This window comes from Myxine glutinosa, chromosome 11 (genome assembly GCF_964187855.1).
Source record: "Myxine glutinosa chromosome 11, kmMyxGlut1.1, whole genome shotgun sequence".
NCBI lineage: Eukaryota > Metazoa > Chordata > Myxini > Myxiniformes > Myxinidae > Myxine > Myxine glutinosa.
Genome location: NC_136271.1, coordinates 37,318,821 through 37,345,610, shown reverse-complemented (window position 1 = coordinate 37,345,610; position 26,790 = coordinate 37,318,821). Strand labels below are relative to the sequence as shown.

The following is a 26,790-nucleotide window of genomic DNA, read 5'->3' as shown; positions in this document are numbered from 1 at the left end:
TTGCACCTCTATATCTCCAAAAACGCTGCACAGCAATAATTGAGACATGTATCATTGCAAAGAACTCTCCATGCAGAATAACATATGTATATGATGATGTCATAGGTACCGCTGTTATGACATCATAATTCGACAAGTAAAAAAACTTTATCCGATCAGGATGGAATTTCTTGAGCATCTCCTCGGTATAAATTGATGTAGAAAAAAATTATAATGATGTCGTAGGTTACGTGGTTTGGTTCCCATATTGTTTTAAGTGAAACTCCTGAAAAAACACAAAAAACCCATTTTCTCCGAAACCACTGAACAGATCGAGGCCAAACTTTGCAGGCAGAATTGCATACCCATGATGAAGAAAAAGGTCAGCAAGCATGACGTCATAAGCCACGTGGTTTCAGAGCTATGACGTTTTGAAACATAAACCTTTAAAACCTAGCTCCTCCCTCATTGTTTATCATATCTAGTGGAAACTTCAAAGATGTCTTCAGCATATCAGTCTGCTAAAATATCCTTTTGGAATTTGCGATAGGTCACGTTGTTTGGAAGTGATAAATAATTGACCGAAAATATATATTTTTTAAATGATATCTCTTGATCCACTTCGTGATCGACGTGAAGCTTTATAATATAGTAGAAGTCATGCAGTTTAACAAGTGTGCAAATTTTTTAGATTATTGGATGTATGGTCTGGAAGCTAGAAGTTGTTGTGTGAAGAAGAAGAAACGCTACCTTTTTTTTCCTCAGGTGAGTGTCGATAGTGGGTAATTAATTATCACACTGTACAGACGTGCAGGCAGCGAACGGAGCGACCTCACAGGGTCATTTGAACCTCAAATATAATTCTGATTTCAGATTTGGCAATCGCTCGGGTATATTCACACACGACCAAAACAGATTTGGCAAAATTCTGACTATTTTTGACGAAAATATGACACTCGCATTTTATATGGAGAACCCCCGTGTGTGTGTTTGTGTGTTTGTATGAAAGCGGGAAGGAGGAGGAAACCGGTCATCACTGCCAGCAGTTGTAAATTGGCCGTTCTAGTTACCCTTGCCAGAGGAGAGGGTATTGCATTTGAGTCCGTTTGTTTGTTTGTCTGTTTGTCCACACAGAATATATATGATTTTCTCTGCAACCGTTGGTCCGATTGACAGGAAATTTTCACCATAGGTGCAACTCCACCTGTAGAATTTTTTAATGATAATTATGACGTCATATGTCACGTGGTTCGCCGCCATCTTGGAAAAATCGAAAAACTTTGCACCTCCATCTCGGAAAGTGCTGAATAGAAAAAATTGAGACACGGCTCATTGTAAAGAACTCTCCATGGGGAATAAAAGATGTTAATGATGAAGTCACAGGTGCCTCCATTATGACGTCATAATTCGACAAGTACAAAACTTCATCCGATCAAGATGATATTTCTTGAGCATAATCTAGGAATAAATTAGTTTAGAAAAAAAAAATGATTATGTAATCGGTCACGTGGTTCGGCCGCCATATTTGTTTTAACACAAAAGCCTTAAAAACCACTGAAAATACATCCTGGTGAGGGTTTGCAATCTGTGGTTGCTCTTTTTCTTGTTTCTGTTGTTATTTCTTCAATTTCATCATCGACTTTATATTTATGTTCATGTAACATATAGGACTGTTGAACCATGTATTAAGGACAGATGGATCGGGCTAAGTTGTCGTGTTTGGTCATGTGCTACTCGAAGATGGTGTTGAGACCTTTTTAGTATAGCTGGAGACGATAAGGATGTGTCATGTGTGTCATGTTTAATCTGGGTCAAGTTGAACAAGCAACAAGCGAGGACGGATGATGCGGTTCATTTCCCGTCCCACCCACAAAGGGAGAAGGCTCGAACTCCGCAGTTGTTCATCAACGTGAGGGAAGCGGGTCTTGGACCGCTCCCTGTCTCTTATTGATGGGATGTCTGGGTCATAATAGGTCATCTGTGTCTGGGCTGGAGTGACACCCTGGGGCCAGTGATTGTGGTCAAGGGCAGTCAATCGGAGGGAGGGGGGATTCGCAGCTAAGAAAAGGCTGGATGCTGCCCCTTCACTTTGTCTTGCTGGCCGTGGGCTCTGGATGGGACGTGATCTTGTCTGATCAGCCTTCCTTCCTGTGCATCCCTGCCTTCACTCCTGGCACTCTTCCTGGAGCCAGCCTTGCACCCAGCGGCCCAGGGTTTATTAATCCACTGCTTTTCCCCCTCACTCACTGGTTTTGTGCAATTCTCGCAATCATCCATTTATTTCTTAAGGCCTGCATACATGTCCCGCTTCTATTGTCCTTCCCTTCCTGTGAAAACTGATTTGGTTTCATTCACAACTCCTGGTGGAAGTTAATTGGTGGATTTACATTGGTGTCATGTTAATATAACTAAACGGGGTTAGATCTCAATCTGAGGTTTAGATTCTCTCAGGTCCACTTTGTAGTTCAATTGCCTCCAGCATGGTCATTCACAAAGTTCATCTCAATCTCCCAATCTTCATCCTAATCTCCACACTAGCTGCTGTTGCGGCTCTGGTGAAAGCAATTGACATGGATGGACGCTGTGCACGTGACAATATCCACAGTTTTGTTTCGCTGAATGTTATCTGGGTGGAAAGTGTAGTTTCGTTGAAGGGAATACAATCTTGATGGTGAAGGAGCTGGGGCTCCCACGTCGATCGGAAGAATGGACGTGACAAAAAGCTGGAATTCATCTGAGTTGCTTTATTCAAACCAAACACTCAGGCACTCTGAAAAGCCCGTTTATCGGGCAGCAATATATATACATATTATCCCGGAGCGTTTGCCCAGGAAAGGCGAGAGGGGGCGTGGCCCAGCGTCCTGGCTGCGGCCTGGCAAGTTGAGGGCGAGCCTGCCCGGGCATGCCCGGGCATGCCCGGGCGTCCCGACCGAGGCCTGGCAAGTTGAGCGCGGGCCTGCCCGGGCGTCCTGGACGAGCCCGGCATGGTGATCGCTCCGCGTCCTTGATAGGTACAAGGCGATTGTGAAAACCCAGCGGTAGCCGCTACACACGTCCCCCCAGAATCGACTTGCACCGGCAGGGTCAATTTGAGGGGGGTCCTGATGACCCGGCCGAAGTGACCCCTGGCGGGTCGTGGGAGGGGGTCCGGTGTGGTGGTGGGCGGTCGAGTGGGGGGCACCGTGGATGGGGGCCGGCCTCGCCGCGGCGGAAGGGCCACCCGTGGTGGGTGGTCGACGTCCACGTGCGCCGGCTTGAGGCGGTCCACCGCAATCCGGTCCGACCTGCCGCCGATGTCGATGACGAACGACTTGTCGTCCCGTCGCAGCACCCGGAAGGGCCCGTCGTATGGCGGCCGGAGTGGCCCCCGATGTGCGTCGTGACGCACAAAAACATACTCCGCTGTGCGAAGTGCTGGGGGGACGTAGGACTGGGGGTCACCGTGGTGGGATGTTGGCACGGGGGCAAACCGTCGGGCGGCCTCCTGGAGGTCCGAGCGCTGGTGAGCTGCGGACCAGGGACTGGTAGCGTCGGGCACGAATTCGCCCGGGACGTGTAGCGCCTGGCCATAGACAAGCTCGGCGGTGGATGCCTGGAGGTCCTCCTTGGGGGCCGTGCGGAGGCCCAAAAGGACCCACGGCAGCCGGTCGGCCCAACCGCCATCTTGAAGGCCGGCCATGAGCGCGGCCTTCATGGAGCGGTGGAATCGCTCGCACAACCCGTTTGCTTGGGGGTGGTAGGCCGTAGTACGGTGGAGCTTGACCCCCAGGTTGCGGGCGACCGCGCCCCACAGCTCGGAGGTGAACTGTGGTCCGTGGTCTGACGAGATGTCCGCCGGTGCGCCGAAGCGGGCGACCCAGGTGGCGATGAAAGCCTGCGCCACGTCGGCGGTGGTGGTGGAGACAAGGGGAACGGCCTCCGGCCACCTGGTGGTCCTGTCCACCATGGTGAGCAGGTGTGTGAACCCCCGTGATGGGGGGAGGGGGCCCACCAGATCCACGTTGACGTGGTCGAAATGTCGTTCGGGCACGGTGAAAGGTGCCAGCGGGGCCTGGGTGTGTCGGTGGACCTTGGCCCGTTGGCAGGCCGTGCAGGTGCTGGTCCAATCGCGGACGTCCCGATGAAGGCCGTGCCAGACGAATCGCGCCGACACCAGCTTCTGGGAAGCTTTCCGGCCCGGGTGGGAAAGGCCGTGGAGGGAGGCGAAGATGCGGCATTGCCAGGTGACGGGCACGATGGGGCGAGGCTGGCCTTGGGAGACGTCGCAGAGCAGGACAGTGTCCGCGAAGGGGATGTCGGCCAGGCGGAGGCCCGTGTCCGCCGCCCGGAGGGCTTGCACCGTGGTGTCGGTGGTTTGGTCCGCAGCCATAAGCGCAAAGTCCACGCCCAGGTGGACCGCGTTCGCGCTGGCCCGGGAAAGACAGTCGGCCACGGCGTTGTTTTTGCCGGCGACGTGCCGGATGTCCATGGTAAACTCCGACACGGCGGAGAGGTGGCGCTGTTGGCGGGCCGACTACGGCTCCGTGACCTTGGCCATGGCGTAAACCAATGGCTTGTGGTCGACGAACGCCGTGAAAAGTCGGCCCTCCAGGAGGTGGCGGAAATGGCGGACGGCCAGGTGTAGACCGAGGAGCTCCCGGTCAAACGTGCTGTATTTGAGCTCGTTCGGCCAGAGCTGCCGGCTGAAAAAAGCGAGTGGCTGCCAAACCCCGTTCACCCATTGCTCATGTACGGCGCCCACCGCGTAGTCGGAGGCATCCGTGGTGAGGGCGATGGGAGCGTTGAGCACCGGGTGAGCGAGCAGTGTTGCGTCGGCGAGGGCCCACTTTGAGCTTTGGAAGGCCGCATCCATTGCTGCGGACCAGGCGATGTCGTGCTTGGCCGGCTTGCCCCGGAGGGCTTCGTAGAGGGGCCGCATGAGTTGAGCAGCGCGGGGCACGAAGCGGTGATAAAAATTCACCATTCCCAGGAATTCCTGCAGGGCCTTTATGGTGCGGGGACACGGGAACGTGGTGATGGCCTCGACCTTGGTTGGCAGCGGCACGGCCCCGTTCTTGGTGATGTGGTGGCCCAAAAAATCAACGGCCGTCGTGCCGAAGTGGCATTTGGCCGGGTTGACGATGAGGCCGTGCTCGCTGAGGCGCCCGAACAGTGTTCGGAGGTGGAGGAGGTGCTCGGCCCGGGACGTGCTGGCGACGAGGATGTCGTCCAGGTAAACGAAAAGGAACGGCAGGTCACGCAGCACGCCGTCCATCAAGCGCTGGAACGCCTGAGCCGCGTTCTTGAGACCAAACGGCATCCGTAAGAATTCGAATAAGCCGAACGGCGTGATGACTGCCGTTTTAGGGACGTCGGCCGCCCTGACAGGTACCTGGTGATATCCCCGTATGAGATCAATTTTCGAAAAAATGACCCATCCCGCCAGACGGGCGGAGAAGTCTTGGATATGCGGGATCGGGTACCTGTCGGGGGTGGTAGCGTCATTGAGACGGCGGTAGTCGCCACACGGGCGCCATCCACCCCCCGGCTTTGGCACGATGTGCAGTGGCGAGGCCCACGCGCTATCGGAGCGCCGCACGATGCCGAGGTGCTCCAACGCGTCGAATTCGGCCTTCGCCACGGCGAGCTTGGCTGGGTCGAGGCGGCGGGCCCTGGCGTAGACCGGCGGGCCCGTGGTTGGTATGTGGTGCTCGATCCCATGCCGTACTGCGACGGCCGAAAACGTCGGCCGCGTGAGGGCCGGGAACTCCGTGAGCAGGCGAGCAAACTCGTTCGCCGCCGGGACGGCGCATACCAGCTCGGTCGGCGTGGAGCTGCTCAATGTGCATACCAGGGAGCTGAAGGTTTCGGCGTTGATTAAACGACGCCGTTGGACGTCCACCAGCAGTCCGTGTGCGCAGAGGAAGTCGGCGCCTAGCAGAGCCATGGGCACGTTTGCGGTTACAAACGTCCAAGCAAAGCATTGGCCGCCGAAGCAGAGGGTGACGTTGTGCGGGCCGAAGGTGCGGATGGTCGATCCGTTGGCCGCAACCAAGGAGGGGCCGCAAACCGCGGATTGCCTGTCCTGGTCAGAGGCGGGTATGACGCTCAGTTGGGCGCCGGTGTCGCACAGGAAGCGCCGTCCGGACGCTTTATCCATGATGAACAGTAAGTTGCCCGTGTGGCCGGCACTCATGGCTGGTAATGAACGCCGGCCCGGCCGTTTCCCGGCCTGCCGAAGGTGCACGGGGGTCGGCATGTCCGGGCCTTCTGTCCGAACCTGGCATGATAGTAACACCACGCTTGGTCAGGTGGAGGCCCCGGTCGTCATGCTGGAGGTGGTCGGCTCGGTGTAGCGGCCGCCAATTGCGTCGGCAGTTCGGTCGTCGACCGTGCCGGGTGCTCGGGCGCCATGGGTGTTGCGTCGGACGGCGGTGAGTCCCATGTCGCCGCTGCGATGCGCTGACCTGCGGCGGAGATCTTGTCGGCTTCTCTGGCAAGGGCCCGGGGATCTGTGATCGTCGTGCTTGCCAGGGCGAGGCGTACCGGGTTAGGCAGCTGACGGAGGAACAGCTCCCGGAACAGGAATGCCGGAGAGTGCTCGCCGAGCAGTGAAAGCATGTAGTCCATTCGCTCGGAAGGGCGCGTGTCGCCGAGCTCGGGCAGGTCGAGCAGGCGCCGTGCGCGTTCCGCCGATGGGAGGGCGAAAGCGTCGAGGAGAAGCTTCTTAATCGCGCCGTATTTGTCAGCGGCTGGCGGGCTCTCGAGGAGGCTCAGGGCGCGGGCCGCGGTGGCCGAACCGAGCGCTGCTACCACATGGTGGAAGCGGGTGTCGTCGGCCGTGATGCCTCGCAGGGCGAACAGGGAATCCACCTGTGCGAACCAAACTGCCGCGTGAGCCTCCCAGAAGGTAGGCAGTTTAAGGGCGACTGCCGTGTCCATGTCGGTAGGTCACCAATGAAGGAGCTGGGGCTCCCACGTCGATCGGAAGAATGGACGCGACAAAAAGCTGGAATTAATCCGAGTTGCTTTATTCAAACCAAACACTCAGGCACTCTGAAAAGCCCGTTTATCAGGCAGCAATATATATACATATTATCCCGGAGCGTTTGCCCAGGAAAGGCGAGAGGGGGCGTGGCCCAGCATCCTGGCTGCGGCCTGGCAAGTTGAGGGCGAGCCTGCCCGGGCATGCCCGGGTGTCCCGACCGAGGCCTGGCAAGTTGAGCGCGGGCCTGCCCGGGCGTCCTGGACGAGCCCGGCATGGTGATCGCTCCGCGTCCTTCATAGGTGCAAGGCGATTGTGAAAACCCAGCGGTAGCCGCTACAATGGAGAATATAATTTCGTCTAGCTGAATATGATCCAAGTAGAGTGTACAGCTTTGCTTGGCTAAATATGATATTGATAAAGACTAAAGTTTTCTTTAATTACCTCCACCACAGAAAGTTGACGGAGGTTATGTTTTCACCCCTATCTGTCTGTGAGCAGAGTAACTCAAAACATTGTGGACATATTCAGATGACATTTGGTGGACAGGTTGGGTGTGTGACAAGAACGAATTAGAGTTTTTTTGAAGATCCAGACACGAGAATGTTTTAAGTGATTCTTCGCCATTGATGGATTAGGCCAAAAACTATGTATACCATTCTTCTTCTCCACCTGTTCTCTTTATAAAGGGTATGGTCAAATGGTACCAAGCTTGTGCCCTGCCTTGGCCACTTTACTCCTCCACTTCCCTCTGTCTTCAGCCGACTCAATTCTCCAACCACCCCCACCTTACTGAAATCCCCCTTCCCACAGTCCTCCCTTCTCAGCCGTGGTCTACCTCTTTTCTGCCTACCTTAGTCCTTCAACCTATCTTTACTGATTGATGAGGGAAAAAAATGAATTTAAACGATTTCATCACAAGGCTGCAACATAACAAAATGTGAAAAAAGTGAAGGGGTCTGAATACTTTCTGAATGCGCACTGTATATGTGGTATATATATATCGGGATTTATAAGGGTTTAACCAAAATTAATATTGGCAGAGTGTATTTTATAGCATCATATTTACATTGTTGGTCTGCTTCACTGTAATTTCTAGATGGTAATAAAAGTTGAAACCTGATATAAAATCACTTGCAATAATTTGGAAGAAATTCTCACTAATTGACCAAGTGGCAATGAACATGTGCATTTCATGTCAGTATCTTGATATTTGGATTTCACTCCACTATTTTCATTTTAATGACTGTACAGAAACTTGCAGTGATAATACAAGCTTTTTGTTTTAATATTCATATATTGGATGTGATCGTTGGAATGGAAGTGGGAGGAGGAGGGAGTCGAGGAAGTGGGGATTGGACCAAAAGTAGATATCTACATTTAAAAGAATACCGAGCGACCATCAGAATGTTACTCAATGACTGGATGTTTCTTTTCTTCCAGGATTGGATAATTGCTCCTGAAGGCTATGCGGCTTTTTACTGTGATGGCGAATGCTCTTTCCCTCTCAATGCCCACATGAACGCCACCAACCACGCCATCGTACAAACACTAGTAAGCCATGGCTTTAACTGCACCATGCTTGACATTGTAGTTGCAAAACTCATCTTGGGGTGGAGGGAGAGGGTTGAGTGAGGCCCATGCATAAATATTAAGTGCACACGTGGGAGGAAAGATTTGAGGGATTATATGGGTACTGTCTTAGCCTTTGCTTCCATGATGTTGTCATTCATGGTCGAATATCTTTGCCTGCTACGGTAAATCACTGAAGAAAGACTCGAAGTAAACCACTTCTAAAGGGAAACACGGCGCTGGTAGGAAACGGCACCTATGAAGATAGAAAAGCTAAATCATTGACAACTGCAGTAATTTAAAGGGGGTATTAACATGATCTTGAGTGCAATTCATATGATAGCTCATTTATGTTTCAATACCAATGTGAAATCATTTTTCAACCTCCTTTTACATTATTAATATGTTGTGATTTGTTTCGAGCCATGCCCCGATATTCTTCCGAAACGGTTTTCGCTTTAGGGTGGTAACATGTGCTACATAATGTTGTGCCAATGATAAGCGCAAGACAATTTGCATAAAAAAATCCCAGGCCCATCAACACACACAGGCATGTTATCTTGAGGTCCTTTGGTGATCCCAACATATAAACGTTACACATACAGTCGTGGCCAAAAATATTGGCACCCTTGCACTTTTTTCAAATAACTCACAATGTTCTCTAAAAAATAAGTTGAAATTCACAAAAGTATTTGGTCTCCACAATTCTTTATTTCACTGTTAATATTACAGAACCTTTGTTTTTGATTCAGAACTTAATATATCCTTTTAAATCAGAAAATAAAAAGAAATGGCATTGACAAAATTATTGACACCCTAGACTTAATATTTGGTAGCACGGCCTTTGGACAAAATAACTGCAGTCAAGCGCTTCAAAATAACTGCAGTCAAGCGCTTCCTATAGCCATGAATGAGCTTCCTACACCTCTCTACTGGCAGTTTGGCCCACCCTTCTTATGTAAACTGCTCCAGTTCTCTCAGATCTGAAGGGTTCCTTCTCCTAACTGCTGTTTTCAGATCTCCCCACAGGTGTTCGATGGGATTTAGATCTGGACTCATTGCTGGCCACTTCAGAACAGTCCAGCGTTTTGTCTTGAACCATTCCTGGGTGCTTTTTGAAGTGTGCTTGGGGTCATTGTCCTGCTACAGGAGCCATGACCTTCGACGGAGACCCAGCTTTCTGACACTGGGTTCACCATTGCGCTCCAAAATGCCTTGGTAATCTGCTGATTTCATGATGCCATGCACATATTCAAGAAACCCAGTACCAGAGGCAGCACAGCAACCCCAAAACATCACTGAACCTCCTCCATGTTTGACTGTAGGGAAGGTGTTGTTTTCTTTGAAGGCTTCATTTTGTTTTCTGTAAACATAGAGTTATGTGCTTTACAAAAAAGCTTTAATTTTGTCTCATCTGTCCACAGGACATTCTCCCAGAAGGATTTTGGCTTGTTCAGGAGGTGTGTTTTGGCAAACTCCAGTCAGGCTTTCTTATGTCTCTCTCTCAGCAATGGGGTCTCCTACCATAGAATCCCCTTTCATTTCATTGGCGACGGATGGTGTAAGTTGAAACTGTTGTACCATGTGTCTGAGGATGAGCTTGAATCTGTTTGGCAGTTGATCGAGATGCTTTCTCCACCATTCGAACAATCCTTCGCTGCAATCTTCGATCAAGTTTTCTCTCGCGGTCACATCCAGGGAGGTTGGCTGCAGTGCAATGGGCCTTAAACTTCCTGATAACATTGCATACAGTGGACACAGGAACATCAAGTTCTCTGGAGATGGACTTGTAGCCTTGAGATTGTGTCCATGCTTGGTTACAATCTTGTGTACAGGCTACAATCTACAAGGCTCCTCCTCAGACGATTCTCTGGTTTTCTTCCTTTTCTCAATGCTCATTGCGTACTCACAGTGACACAGAACAGCAGAATGAATCCTTTTCTCTATTTAAACTGGTGGAATGAGTGATTTTTATATTGCAAGCACCTGCAACTCACCTCAGGTGAGTTCAATTCCAAAGTAAAGGAGAATCACCTGCTTGAAATCGAATTATTTCTAACAACTTCTAAAAGGTGCCAATAATATTGTCCGGGCCATTTTGGGATTTCTATGTGGAATAAGCTTTAGTAATTTTTTCAGGTTTTTTTTGTTTTGTTCCACTGCAAACCAAAGAAATACATATGTGGATACCAAAAGATTTTCTAATTTCAACAATTTTCTAGAAGAAATGGCGCATTATTTGAAAAATGTGTAAGGGTGCCAATATTTTTAGCCACGACTGTATGTATGTATGTTTGTATGTATATAAGTATGTATGTTAAATACGAACGTTCATAATGCTGCTACATATGTTTCATGATGTCAGATATGCAGCACTCAGAAAGCATATTCATGAATGCCACATGAGGCCTTTCGTACATGTGCTGTGTCTTTAGGTTGACTCGGCTCGACTTGTCGAGCTCTTTTAACCTGCCGATGCTAGCACGCAATGTGCAATTCAAATAGTCTTTTAACATAATTTTCAGCATTTTTTATACAAGGTCTACGCTTGTGGAAGAGCTAGGACACAGAACAAATCAGGACGCAACATAACAAATTCAACAGCAGGACACAGGGGAAACGCTAATAGCAGGGCGGAGGGAGAAGGTACATGGATACAAACAAACAATGGATGCAGGTAACAATGAAAGTTAGGGGAGAATGCAAAGGGTGCACAAGATGGATATATAAGCAAAATTTTGAGTGGGGTGGAGGTGGTTTAGCAGGTATAGAAATGATCATTGCTTTGGATAGGGGATGACCTGAGATTGTGGTGAACAGCTGTCTTGAAGACCTGGAGGGAAGAATAGGATCAAAGAGGGTGAGGAAGACGATTCCACAGGCAGGAAAATAAAGGAATAAATGAGTGCTGTGTTTCTGGATTTAGGCAGTTTCACTAGGAGGGGGTTGCTGGAGGACCGTATGCATCCTGCAGATGCTTGGGTGGGACAGAGCACAGAGAAGGCAGAGACTGCAAGACCAGAAATGAAGCAGAAGACAGAGACCACGCACCTGTCGGTGATGGCGAAGTGACAGGTCCAGAGACTCGGCTTTATCGCTAAAGATTCCAATGATCTTGAAAGCCTTGGTTTCCATAGCGTCAAGCTGCACACAAGATGTGAGGTAGGGGAGCCAGCCAGAGGGGAGAGCAGTACTCCATCGAGCTGCGGATAAAAGCCTCGTCAATGGATAGAAGCCCAGGTGTGCCAAGAATGGACTTTGCACGACAGAGGATGTCCAGTCAGCATCTGGCTTTGGAGGCCAACTTTTAAATGTGGCTTGCCCAAGAGAGATAATGGCTGAGAGTGAGTGAGTGAGAGTGAGCTGACAGTGAGTGGAGAGATCATTTAAACGAAAGAGTGGCAACTTCCAAATATTAACCATAATTGTTGTGTTTCTCAATGCAAAATGGACTCACGGAAATATGGGAATACGAGAAATATCCTTGATTGAGGAGTGCCGGGTTTTTTTGTATACATAGTCGCGGCTCGTGGAAGAGCTTTTACACTGAATGGATCAGGATGTAACAGGACAAAAGGTACAGTGAAGAGAGAAGGCAGGGGGAAAAGGGGGAGAGAGGAACACTAACAGCGGAGTTTAAGGGGGAGACTTGGACAAACAATGGGTGTGGGGAGGAATGTGGGACAGGAAAAGACGTGGGGTGGACAAGATGAATACCGACGGAAAATCATACCATTTACTCTTAGTACATTGTACCGTTCGTCGTGGAGATAAAACACACACACGCATGCGCACACATACACACACACTTCAAATCTTAGCAATAGTTGCAAAAATCTAGGACAATGTCTCCTGTGGCCCTGGAACCAAACAAACTATGTTAAAAGAGCCCTCACACCTCCTGTAGCTCCTACCTCCACCTCCCTCAGCTCCTACCTCCACCTCCCTCAGCTCCTTCCTCCACCTCCCTCAGCTCCTACCTCCACCTCCCTCCCAACATGATTAATCGTAAATATTATGATTTTAAAAATACTCCATACATGAACAATAAGCCCCAAATATGTCTTTCCCATCGGTTTTCAGAATAAACTAATCCCGATACACTATCCATTCACTGGTAGCGATCCGTCAGGGGGTCGTGTAACACAGATCCCTCCACTTGGTCCTTGCACCGACCCCACGTGGTTGGGAGTTTGCAGTAGAAGCAGGTGCCTGTTGCAGAGGGCCAGCCCTCATCCACCCTTTCTCTCGGGCACTATTCCACGTATCTTCCAGAAGCTTGGTAAGCCATTCCAAGTAACGATCCTTGTCCTGGACACATATACAGTTGAGGAATGGCCTCAAGGTATGCACACACACCTCTCAGCTGTCTAGCCTGGGTTTGAATCTCAACGCAGCTATAAACGTTCATTCATTCATCCAAGCGTTTCGCATGTTGGACGATTGACCAATAGGTGTGTCGTCCATCGGATAGACGTTAAACTGGGTGTAACATCTGCCAGCATTGGTTGGTGGACATTAAAGATCCCACTGTATCCTTCATTAAGAGTCGGCGAGCTATAGCGGAACAAATGACATATTCCTGCCATAACCTACAGGGGGCACTGCAACAGTAGCACAGCTGTACCCCAGCGAATGGTGCCACTCACAGCCATGCAGGATGTGCTGCATACGAAAGATAGAAAATAGCTATACAGGTAGAAAAAAAAATATGTGGGATTGTGGTTCATGAGAGGTTCATGAAAATCTCCAAACCAAATTTCTGGAAAGGTCGTAATAGGTGTTACAATTGTTAAAGTACAATAACTCAGATGCTTGTACTGTAATCCTAACCCAGGAAACTGCTTTGCCAGAAACGAAGCTCTGTATGGAGCATGACACATGATTATTATGAGGATGCTGATGATGTTTTTTGAGTGGTTCAAAATTTATTTATTTTTAATCAAAGGTGACAAGTCTGGATTATTTAGGAAATGATTTAGAACTTCCTAACTTATTCCTGTTAGATTTCCCAGTCCTTGAGTTATTTTAGGGTATTGGACCTTGCTCCAATCTAATTGAATTATATGTGCGAATGAATGATTGTTTTCATACATACAATATACTATAAAAAAAACAAAAAAACCCACCTTTAGAGGCCATTTTTCCCCGCAAAGCGGGGGTTGGCCTTTTTCGGGGACCGTGGTTGTTGTTGTTTTTCGGTCCCCTTTTTGAAGCAATGTTTTACGGCCGGATGCCCTTCCTGACGCCAACCCTTTTTGCCGCCTTTAACGACAAACAGGGAATTACCAGTGAACTGGTACTCAATTAGCCGACCTCGGAAGGATGACAGGCTGAGTCAACCCCCCTGGCGTTAATTCAGCAATCGACCGGGATTCGAACCCAGGATCCTAGGATCCTAAGCCGGCACCCTAGCCACTAGCCCAACATACAATATACTGATGTGCAATTATTAGTTATTCTAAAATTCCACATATAGTCATCCTGAATTTCTCCAAACTAAGCTGTCCAACATGTTTAATGTTCACTCGAGTTACATCAGAACTGGTTGCATGAGATGGTAGAGCGCGCACCTCCACCAGGCTGAACAGTTTACGTTTTGTATCCCACTGATAGGTTGGATCTAGATGCAGACCTGAACCAAAATCTAATCGGCTTGTTCTTGTCACCTACCCAACTCATCCACCAAGTTTTGGCACAAGCCGTCCACAACTTTTTGAAATATGTTATACAGGGAGTCCCCGATTTATGAACACCCTGTTTACGAACATCCATTCATACGAACATTGGACATACTTTACAATCATGTTTCGGCTTTCGAACATTTGATCCATTCACACAAACACGGCTCTTCTGAACATACCGCGTGCTAAGCCCTATATGTATGAAATCGGACATCAAGAGTTCGGCATTCAAAACATCATTCATACCTCATTCACATGGTCTTCGCTCAATCATTCTTTAATTTCATATCATTCATTTCACACATGTACCCATGATGCTTCTGGCTTTTTTGGTGGCACCATACCATACTATATCCTACTGTATTTGTACATGCTGACCTCAAACTGCTGTGTCTGTCGATTGCCCAAAACGATTTGTACGTACATGTGTTCAATGTTGTGCTTCGGTGCTAAGGCCTGCTCAGGTACTTAGTGAGTATTTTTTATTATTTTTCATTAGTATTCATTCATTCATTCATTCATTACTGTATGTATTTGTAGCCTCAATTTATTCATTTTATTTATTTATTTAAAAAGCACATTTAACGTTTTTATGTGAAACGTAGGGTTTAATTTGTGTGTTGGGAACCCATTCATCACTTATTACAAGTATTTAAATGGGATTTGTTGATCCAGTTTACGAACATCCAGCTTTAGAACACATTTTCAGCAACACATTGTCTTTGTAAATTGGGGACTCTCAGTATATCGTTTTTGACCCAATGGTGAAGAATCACTTGAATAAATCTAGCATCCGAATCCGGATCTGGATATTCACCACAATCAAATCGTTTCGTTCTTGTAACACAGCGAACCTGCCCACCAAATTTCGTCCAAATCCGTCCATTACTTTTTGAGATATTGTGATGTATCATTTAACACACCTGTGAATATCCGCTGGTTTTATGTCCTCCTTTACAAATAACTTTGTGATACACCTCCATTCCACAACACGCGCAACTATGTTGGCTGTCATATCAATTCTACCTAGGATGCTTTGACGAACAGTCGAACATTGATGTCACTTCCTGTGCATCTTGCTCATAATAGTTAGCATAATTGCACAAAAAGTCAGCATTCATCTATATTATTTTTACATGCTCTACAATAAAGAAAATCTACATCAACATTGAACCACTCAGGAAGTAGCGCAGTTTTATGTGGCTGCAGTCTGAAACCGGACTATCAAGTTTCTATAATGTAATTGATAATATATATTTAATATATTCTTAAGATATTGTTTCTAACTATTTTGACATCATTTAGAGAAAGAAACAACAAAACGTCATGCACAGCACAATACTTGCAAAATCTACCGCTCCCCAAAATAAAAAGTTGCCATGGATGCATCAAATTGTCCATTTCATTAAGATTAAAATTGACTATCTTAATCAAAGCTCGGGTCAATCGGATTAAAATTGATGATTTTCAGATTAAAAGTGATATTAGAAGTTTGACCTCGAGTTGAACTTTTGACCTCAAAAATATTTGGTTTCACAATTGAACGAGGCGCTATGCAATTGCTGTTTAATTCTCAAGTCAATCTGATGACAATTGATGATTTTTCAAATGAAAATTGATGATTTTAGAAGTTTGACATTGAGTTTCCTTTGACCTTTTGACTTCAAAAATAGTTTCCCAATTCAGGGGTGCACTATTCAATTGCTCGAATTTTCTGATGAATCGGATGAAAATTGATTTTTCAGATTAAAATTGATGATTTTAGAAGTTTGATCTTGAGTTTATCTTTGACCTTTTGACCTCAAAAATAGTAGGTTTCACAACTGAGTGATGCACTCTGCAATTGCTGTTTAATTCTCAAGTAAATCGGATGAAAATTGACTTTTTCAAATGAAAATTGATGATTTTAGAAGTTTGACATTGAGTTGACATTGACCTTTTGACCTTAAGAATAGTAGGTTTCCCAATTGAGTGATGCACTCTGCAATTGCTGTTTATTTTTTCAAGTCAATTGGATGAAAAATGACGATTTTAGAAATTCGACCAAGATGACCTTCAACCTCAAAATCAATAGGCTTCTTCCTTATGACCAACTCTACCATGTGGTGAAGTTTCGTGAAGATCGGTTTAAAATTGTGACCTGTAGACAGAGACAGAGACAGACACAGACACAGATAGAATAACGCACAAGACCAACCAATATACTTGCCAAATCTTATATTTTGCAAGTAACAAGGTATCCCTATGGTCCGAGAGCTAGGTGGATTTTATTTGACATGGAAACTACAAAAGCTTTGTCATGCTGGTGTGGTACAGGTAGCTTACCTGACCCCAGAAAGCCAATTCTTAAGTGCAGCTAGCGGTGGGTGGGGTAGGGGGCGCCACTCAAAGTACCCCCCAGATTGGTTTTATTTGACATAGAGACTACAAGACCAACTCATATGCCAAGTGGTAGGGTGATCTCCACTGACTACAAATCTGCAACTTAAGAAGAAAATTTCTGGTGGGGAGGTCACTTAAGAACAACATTAATTAGTGCTAATTAGGCCTTTATTTGACATATAAGCTACAAAACTGAAATCACATACAACATGTAGAGAATGGTCCCCTCATCAATAAACAACAACTTAAGAACAGAATATGTGGTGGTAAGGTCACTTAAGAAGAGGTCAAAGGTCACAGAATAGGGGTTTCCAGCTCTTAATTACTGTTTGATTACAACATGCCACATGATACACACATGGCGTTGTCAATGAAACCTATATCAGTGGAGCCTGAAGTGAGATACATGAGAAGTAGAAATTTTTCCAATCTTACCACTTCCTTTGATTTCAATCAGCGAAAACATTTTAAAATGTACCTATTTGGCCCCCATGGCTATTTACACTGTTATTTGACATGTAAGCTACAAAACTGAAGCCACATGGAAAATGTAGAGTACGGTCCCCTAATCAACGAGCACCACCTTAAGAATAAAATTTGTGCTTGGGAGGTCACTTAAGAACAGGTCAAAAATGCCAATTTTGACTGAATGACCTTTGAACTAGTTTTATTTGACATGTAAGCTACAAAACTGAAACCAGATTCAAAATGTATAGAGAATGGACCCTCATCAATAAACAACAAGTTAAGAAAAAAAATTGTGGTGCGGAGGTCACTTAAGAACAGGGCATTTAACCCTCTCAATCTGATTGGAAAGTTAAATGGCAACTACTGTACACTATACATCGATAACACCTGGATAATTAAGTAGGCCTAAAACTCGAGCACAAAACATTCCTACACTGAATGCATCCTTCGACTAATTCCTAGTGTTTAGAATGTTAGAAAACGTATTGGAAACTGTTTGCAGTGCCTTGTCCTCCTGTAAGTGTAACATACATTGTATCTGAGATTTGAAATTAAGAGTTACTGTTCGTCATCTTCATCGGATTGCAAAATGTCCTCATCAGAAGAGCAGGATTCAAAGTTGTCATTATCCTCGGCATCAGTTTCAGTTTCTCCTTCATCAGGAACAAGAGATCCAGGTATCTGTGGTCCATCAAACCATATGACGTCGTAGGCTTGCCCTTGAACCTCCCAGCCATTTTCTGCAGTTGGCTGTTGACATATCATCTTTTTGTTGGCATCCGCCCACATTTTGGCAACAAATGATGCACGCTTGATTTGCTGGGAGACCTCGGCTTCACACGGTGGTATCATGGTTGCATCGATGCCCCGAAGGTTCTCAAGAGGATTCTTCGCTGTGGCCTTTGGTGCATATGTCTTCTGAAACACTTTATAGCGGTGTGCATTGAGTGAAAGTGCTTGAATTGGCTTGGCTCCATACATTCTTGCAGTGAAAGACATGATTACTTCCACTGAATCCAATCCCAAGTTGTCCGTTGCCATCTCTGCAAATGCGTCTTGAGCATCCTTATAACCCTCAAGAATTTTGAAGGGACGTTTCTTTCCTTTTTTGAAGAAGGCAGATGTGTAATCTGATCCCGTAAATGCATGGAAGCCAGCTAGTGCTTGACAGAGTGGGGTTTCCAAGACTTTGCTAATTGCAGTGATGTCTATGAATCGCCTGTCATTCCTTCCCGATGTCCCAACATCCATCCAAATATGTGCTTTGAACTGCCTGCAGTGATACAGCAGAATGACGGCGACATCTGTATCTGATGCCCTGACTGCTATGTTCTTCGCATTTTCCTTGCCAATGTGACTAACATGAGTGCAGATCAAGGTGTCAGCTTCTTCATGATTGGTTTTCAAGGTCTCTACTTCTTCCTTCATGACTTTCCCATCTTTCACGTAGAAAAGGTAGCATGCTCCAAGATACGAGAGATACACAAGTCGTCCTTGAATTATGTCTGCATATTACTGGGCCTCCCATTCCATTGCCAGGAATTTTGGTAGCTGCTCTTTGAATGATCTTGACTTTAGACAATCCAAGATATTTCTCGGGCGGTGCTGTTCAGGTCCAGATATGGCGTATTCTTTCTTGTCTGTGTCATCCAGACCTCTTCTTGCTCTTTCACAGTCTTTTATTGATAGGACTGGATATGCGTCAAAGATGAGATGCACTCTTCCACAGGAGAGAGCGGTGACTTGTCTTAAAATGCCGGCTGCCAAGGCTCCATACGTTCCTGGAATGTGGGGTGGAAGAACATGTAGCAGGAACATACCATCAACCACATAGGCATCAACTGAGCTTGGTGTGACAGAGGGAACTTTGCTCTCTAACAGCTCCAGAAGGCCACTCTTTTCCGTCTTGACCATACAACCATCTGTGCTGCACATGGACAGTGGAACCGGTGTCAGTGGATATGAAAAGATATGTTTCAAATCAAGTTTTCTCTGACAAGCAATGACAACCAGGCGTCCCATAAGGTCACGAGTGCACACAAGTGATGCAACACGTTTGTCTCTGTTACGCTTATTTACTGTGCCATTTTCCGTGAAGGTTCTGAGCTTCTCCCTTTTGATTGGCCGTTCAAACCGATTTGGATCTTCAATGCAGGCATCAACAAATTCGTTGTATCTGGCTTGTCCTTTCTCCCGGATGGCCAGCAAACATGTCTTGATGGAATCTGTCGCTGCCTTACCAGTGCTGATGTTGTACAGCCTATCCGATATTTCAGTGTACTTAAATGGATTGCATGAGTCTTTTATCTAGTTTACAACCTTATGCAAATCGCTTGTGTCCCTTCTGATGTGGGCTGGGCGGAGTTCAGCTGTGATGTCTTCCATTTGAGATAGTCCGGTCATTGCTAATGCCCTTGATATAATTGCTGCTCTGGTGGACTTGGTTAACATCCAGCGAAGACGTGCACTGAAGTTGTTTGTCATGGATGATATACCAGTCTGTCTGGATGCAGAATCGGCATTTACTGTCTGTTCCAGTGTAAGATCTACTGGGCATCTACTGAATGCCTTGTCAGTCCTTTTAACCATAAAGACACCGTTTTCCAAGATAGAACGAAGTCCTGGGTGAGTACTGTCCATGTTTACCAAGTCCAACTGAAACTTCGTGAGCCACCGTGAGTAATTGACATGGTTTGTGGCGAAGAACAAGTGTATGATTGGTGTTAGTGCATGAGTGAACAGGTCCACGTCGTTTGTTCGAATTGCTTGCTCCAGAAGGTGGAAGTCGTGGATAAAGTCGATGTAAATCATCCAGAATTGGGCAGTTGGTCCATGTGTCCCTGATCGGGTTTGGACAGCATACTCCTTGTATGACGTGACACATCTTGTGAACGCAGAAGATGATTCTATTTGTGTCCATGTCTCTTCATCCTGTTTTGTTTGTAACCTTGAAAGTAAATCTTCAACTTCATCATTGCCTTCAAATGTCTCAAGGAATGCTTGGAAGTGTATCAGTTCAAATGCCAAGGCCAGTATCGGGTGCAACCGTTTGCATCTGTTGAAGTGCTTGCCACTCAGAAAACCATTCAGGGATCCAGCAGCTAGGACATCTGTGTCTCGCAGCATTTCTGGGCCACCAGATGCATCGATCAGTTTCCCTAGGGCTTTAAAGAAAGCCATTTCTATGTGGAATGGACCAAGCATGATGAAGACCTTGTCGAACCTGGGCGACTCGGTAACCTGAATCTGCATGGCAGGTTTGGCAGCATTGAGGTCATAGGTTACAACACCATACTGCTGACCGCACTCTTGCGCACAATTCTGTGTGGTGATTAGGGTATCCTGTATAACATCAAGCGACGTTATCGGCTTGTTCAAGTTTTTCATATACAAGACATTTTGTTCTGGAGTTGTGTCTGGGCATATCAAAGCATTGAATCCTACCCACATGGGAATGTTAGCCATCTGCAAGGCATGACATATCATCCATGCAAGGTCCTTGTCTAGAGCTAGCTTCCGATTAGCAGGCCGGTTGTCAACATCGGTGGTTTCATAATCAAATGTGCCCATTCGGGGTTTTTTACGGTATGGCTCAAGGGGCTGTTCCCGAACATGCAGTTTTCTCTTTCTTGATACTTTTTCTGGCTGTGATGTTGTTGGCGCAACTTGATTAACGGGTCTGCTTGTCCCTACCACATCTTTATTTTGATACAAGATACCCATTGTATCGTTGGGTGGTGTTGGTGTTGGGTTGTCCCTAGTGTTGGGCTAGCGGCTCGGGTGCCGGCTTAGGATCCTAGGATCCTGGGTTCGAATCTCGGTCGATCGCCGAATTAACACCAGGGGGGTTGACTCAGCCTGTCATCCTTCCGAGGTCGGCTAATTGAGTACCAGTTCACTGGTAATTCCCTGTTTGTCGTTGAAGGCGGCAAAAAGGGTTGGCGTCAGGAAGGGCATCCGGCCGTAAAACATTGCTTCAAAAAGGGGACCAAAAAACAACAACTACCACGGTCCCCGAAAAGGCCAACCCCCGCATTGCGGGGAAAAATGGCCTCTAAACGGTGTTTTTTTTTTTGGTTTTATACCCATTGTATCGTGAAGAGTGTCGGCTCCTGACAATGTCTCAGACAGTTCATCAAAATTGTCGAACGCCAAACCAAACACCTGATCAAGAAGGGTTCCCTCCGGACAGGTCTGCTCCGTACTCTGAATGGCATCTCCTAAGGATGTCTCCAGTGTCTCAATGGTGTGGTAATTGACAACATGGCCAAATCTGTTCAACATTTCAATCAGCTTCCTGCTACCAGTCATAGACTTGATTGCCATTCCGAGAATTATCTGTTTGGCTGGTTTTACTTTCCCCCTTTGAGTAACGAATAAGGCATCCTGGCTTGAGGACAAGGCACGACGTTTGAGTTTTGGAGTGTACAAGTTTTGATTGGGGCCCCCGTACAAGACCTGAAAGAAATCTATCAACATATCTGGGACAGTAACTTCACCCTCATACAGGTTTTGCAGAGTGGGAGGTTCAGGTAGAGGTGTGATTTGTGCATGTTTGATTGCTTTACGCAAGAGTAAGGCAGCCTTATGAATGACAGCTTCAGGCGATGCTGCATAATCATAGGCTGTATGGATAAGGTGCTCACCTAAACCTGTGGGATAAACAATGGCCCCTGCCTTTCTAGCCCTATCTTTACACTCTACCCTAATTATGTCACCAAATTTATTCTGTAAGTTTGTTGCCAAATTTCTGGCTGTAGAAATTGGAGTCTCACCGGCGTCTTCACAAAGCTCTTGGTACCGAGTGAAGATGGATGTAAGAAGTTCAGGCCTTTTGCCAAATATAACTGATTTCTCGATGTAAGCATATAAACCTAACAAATAAATGCTACCTGCAATAGCAGTAGGCCTATGGAGAGACTGTGCATTGGAAAGGTAAGTACTTCTGCAACTGTGATGGTACCGAACCTCTTTACATCGAAAGTCTACACCAGAGATCAGTCCAAGAAGGCTGTTGTCCTTTTTATCAGCTGCAGCAGTTTTTATTTTTATCTCAGCTTCGAGAGTTTCACATTCACCAAGATGTTCTTCTCTACCACCCTTCTTCTTCCTAGCTTTCTTGCAAAACAGGCAAATGCGTGGGAAAATACCCGAGGTAGATGTTGACGGGGCAAAATCACAAAATCACATGCAAAATCACATGTCTTCTCACTTGATGCATGTGTCTGGGTTTTTTCTGTTGTATCATCACGTGGCACGGCAGTAAAGTTTTTGTAACAGTTCACGTGATAGCCATGGCTACTGTCGGATTCATCTGGCAGCGACTGAATTATCGTATAGTACTTGGATGTGACAAAATTTCGTTTTTGTCTCCTCCTTGCTGCTACATTGATGATGGATGACCAATGGTCTTCAGTGATGGGTGCGATGTTGCCAGTGGTCTCATCTGCTTTTCCCACATGGAGGATACACTTCCTGCCAGGGTCAGGAGCTACCCCGCTAGCATGTTCCATAATCAAGCATAGGCCTCACCTGAAATAAAAAAAATGACATATGTTAGTGGGTTCGAAAATCAACAAAAGTTGGGGGCATGTTATTTCTTATGGAGAAAATGAAACATGGATCTCTGAAGGTTTTTGCATGTGTCGATTATAATGCTCCTATTATCAGATTGTGTGGAAATCAGAAACGCAAAACCTCTCTTTAAGGGCATTATAATGTAAATTAGATTAGGTATGTCGTTAATCGTTGACATGTCTGACAGGTCTAATAGCCCAAGATCTGGGTGGATTTTATTTGGCATGGAAACTACAAAAGCTTAGTCATGCTGGTGTAGTACAGCAGCTTACCTGACCCCAGAAAGCCAATTCTTAAGTGCAGCTAGTGGTGGGTGGGGTCCTTCAAATATTATTTCTCGGAATTTGGTGAATTATTTTCGAGTATGTTAGATGAGGAATCCTTGGAGTTTATAATTTACAGGAAATTGCTGGACAGGGAATTCCTCAAATATAATTTCTCGGAAATTGTTGAAGTATAGTTTGTACAGGCAATTCTAAGAAATTACTTGTAGTAATTTAGAAGAAATTTTACCTGTACTAATTTAGCAGAAATTGTTATAATAAATGTTACAGCTTTTACATTGTCTTCACAGTTTACAAGTTTCTCATGTAATTAAGTGCAGAAAACCCCTATTCCGTGACCTTTGACCTCTTCTTAAGTAACCTTACCACCACATATTCTGTTCTTAAGTTGTGGTTTATTGATGAGGGGACCATTCTCTACATTTTGTATGTGATTTCAGTTTTGTAGCTTACATGTCAAATAGCAGTGTTATTAGCCATAGGGGTCAAATAGGTGCATTTTAAAATGTTTTCGCTGATTGAAATCAAAGGAAATGGTATTGGAAAATTTCTGCTTCTCATGTATCTCACTTCAGGCTCCACTGATATAGGTTTCAATGACAACGCCATATGTGTATCATGTGGCATGTTGTAATCAAACAGTAATTAAGAGCTGGAAACCCCTATTCCGTTACCTTTGACCTCTTCTTAAGTGACCTTACCACCACATATTCTGTTCTTAAGTTGTTGTTTATTGATGAGGGGACCATTCTCTACATGTTGTATGTGATTTCAGTTTTGTAGCTTATATGTCAAATAAAGGCCTAATTAGCACTAATTAATGTTGTTCTTAAGTGACCTCCCCACCAGAAATTTTCTTCTTAAGTTGCAGATTTGTAGTCGGTGGAGATCACCCTACCACTTGGCATATGAGTTGGTCTTGTAGTCTCTATGTCAAATAAAACCAATCTGGGGGGTACTTTGAGTGGCGCCCCCTACCCCACCCACCGCTAGCTGCACTTAAGAATTGGCTTTCTGGGGTCAGGTAAGCTACCTGTACCACACCAGCATGACAAAGCTTTTGTAGTTTCCATGTCAAATAAAATCCACCTAGCTCTCGGACCACTAAGTTGGGATTTCCAAGTTTCATGCCATGCAGCAACAAGCCACACTCTTGTGTGCGTTCGAAAGTCATGTCAAGGTGCATCTTGTGACCATCAGCACAGATAGTTAAAGTCACAAGCAATGCACCATTAATCCCAATTGTCATACAATGTTCCATATTGTTCAAGAGCACGAGCACAATGAAACGAACGGAACTTGTTGTGTGTGATGCAATAGCTCTAAGAGAACGAGCACAATGAAACTAACGGAACTTGTTGTGGTGCAATAGCTCTTTCGACATCTGTGTGCTCATGACACGTTCTTACCACTCTCACGGTGCTCCTATTTATCTGCAGGTTCATCTCATGAATCCCGAGTTTGTGCCCAAACCCTGCTGTGCACCCACCAAGCTCAATGCCATATCCGTTCTTTATTTTGATGACAGTTCCAATGTCATCCTAAAGAAATACCGCAACATGGTGGTGCGAGCATGCGGATGTCACTGACAACTGTTGACATTTCTTCAACATGGCACAACTCGAGGGATGACAAACCAGATGCCAAACAAGTTGCTTTTGGCCGGAGATGTCCTGCTGCTTGCAATGCCTCGCTGGATGAAAGGCCTGGTGTTTGAGATAACTGCAAACTGCTTTGGTTTGGCTGGTTATGTTGGCAGCATTGATGCTGTCCGTAAAAGGAGCTATTCAAATGTGAACAATACGCTTGAGCCTTGGCTTACGGAGGAAACATTGACGCTCTCCGGGTATGGAGGTGCCAGGACAGAACAGATGAGGAAGTGACACTTCTTTTTGTGAGTCCACTCCTTAAGGAATCCCGGAATGTTATGATAACTTTTTCTTCTTGGGATTCTTTCATTCTTTTATCTACATGCCATACAAGTGATTTTTATTATTATTATTATTTTTATTCTTTGGCCATGATGGTTGAATCTTAAGTTTGTGGCTTTTTCTGGCAGGTATAAATTATTGGCTTAAACTGCCTTAAAACAGTCAAGCCATTGTTTATGAACGTGTATGTAAAGGTGCAAAAGTACAAGTACAATGCGACATAACCATCAACCACACCTATGCACATCAAGCTCTCATTCATCCTTAAGCCATCGAGTTAAACTTTCAACGAATCATGACAAGTTGTAACAATCCAATGCAATATGATCTATTGATTTCCTCATAGAAAGTAGAACCTCAGCATGACCTTTGAACTTCATGAAGTGAAAGAAAAGTAAAAGGAAACGGAGAATAACTGAAAAAAAAAAACTTTGTCAACGGAGGCATAATTACGACACAGGTGATTGTTGTATTATTTTTCATTTACCTTGCTTACATGAGAGTGCACCATTTCCACGTCTGAAAAAGTTGCCCGTTGTAATCTAAGGTGGCCAGTCACTTGTGACAAGTGCAACGCTTGGGCAGGTGAATTGGTTTATAGTGTGGGAGTTGCAGTCCACACAGCAATCGCACTCCGAGACAGCAAGCAATGTCATCCGGGGTCGAGGAATACCCAAGAAGACCAGACCACGTGCTTGTCGTACTGGAAGAGCCCAACGCCTCAAAGCGATCCGCCAATCGATGAATAACCTGATTCCGACTTGTGAGCCAAACCAGAGAATCTGGAGGAACTTGCCTCGGCTTTGGTCCCACTTGAAAATGGAACGCAGACCCTCTTGCTAACGATCCACAAGCACGCTATCCTCCACACCACGTGACGGCTACCATTTTGTCTGTAAAATATATGTCTGTTCGTTTCTCAATATTGCTATGACTCTATGAATGGCATATCTCGTTTTGTCGGTCCATGATTGGCTGTGAACTTTCACAGATGTGTATAATACAACCAGGTTTTCTTTTGATTTGATATCCATTTTTGATGCACTATTGACAACATTATTACTCACTTCTGCAAGCAGGAGCACATTTCACCTGCCGTTGCTAACACAAAATGTGTAAGTCGCTATTTTTTAACATAATTTTCAGCATTTAAACGAAAGTATGGCAATTTCAGAACGGTTAGCCATAATTCTTGTGTTCCTGGATGCAAATTGAACAAATTGGCAAAAATATAGGAAATACGAGCAATACCTGTGGATGAGAGGTGCCAAGTTCCTATTATTTCCCGTTAATACAAGCAACCAGTGGTTATAACACACAAACAAACACACATACCTCTCGTTTTAACAATTGATGCAAAAATCTAGTATACAATTTTTTTTAGCCCCGGAACCAAATAAAATATATATACTTATAACAGCTCTCACCGCTCCCACTCAAATTCCCCCTCCATGATTAAAAATAAATATGATTTTAAACTTTCCCTGTGCATTCGCAATCCCCAGGTATGACATTCCCGTCAGTGTTCAGAATCACCCAAACCAGATAAAGTGCGTCCCTCAGGTATGTCTGCCTGGTACATCTTGCTCCCACATGAATATAGTTGGCACAAGCTTTGTGTATTTTCACATCATGAAGATGTTCATTGTCGAAGAGTTTGTTACTGTTGGTAATGATGCATGGCATCGTCTTTCTAATTGCAGACATCCATTAACTAAATCGCCAAGCCTGCCATGTTCACAGGAGGCACTTCCACGGAGGCACAAGGTTCAAAGTCGATTTACTGGCAGCGATGGTCCGGGGTTTGGGTAGAGCACACCCTGTCCACAGTTTGAGCCACAGTTCGGGCCCATATTATTGTAAGTTTTTGCAGTATGGGCAGCTGCAAGAACTCAGCCCTTTAGGCCAGCTGAGAAAGTTCTCCAACTCTTTCATTGTGCAGAGGCATA

The 26,790-nt window shown here is 45.8% G+C and overlaps 1 protein-coding gene across 6 annotated transcripts in view; it reads left to right on the top strand.

Annotated features, from left to right (window-relative positions):
- Positions 1-25,863, top strand: part of BMP7 (bone morphogenetic protein 7) — a 95,680-nt gene extending 69,817 nt beyond the window's left edge. For all 6 annotated transcript variants that reach the window (XM_078786579.1, XM_078786580.1, XM_068130518.2 and 3 more), the window contains 2 exons: positions 8,387-8,497; positions 24,350-25,863. In XM_078786579.1, coding sequence (XP_078642705.1) covers positions 8,387-8,497; positions 24,350-24,499 — 261 coding nt within the window. In that variant the 3' untranslated portion in view covers positions 24,500-25,863. The remainder of the gene's footprint in view (positions 1-8,386; positions 8,498-24,349) is intronic.
- Positions 25,864-26,790: the final 927 nt, after the last annotated feature.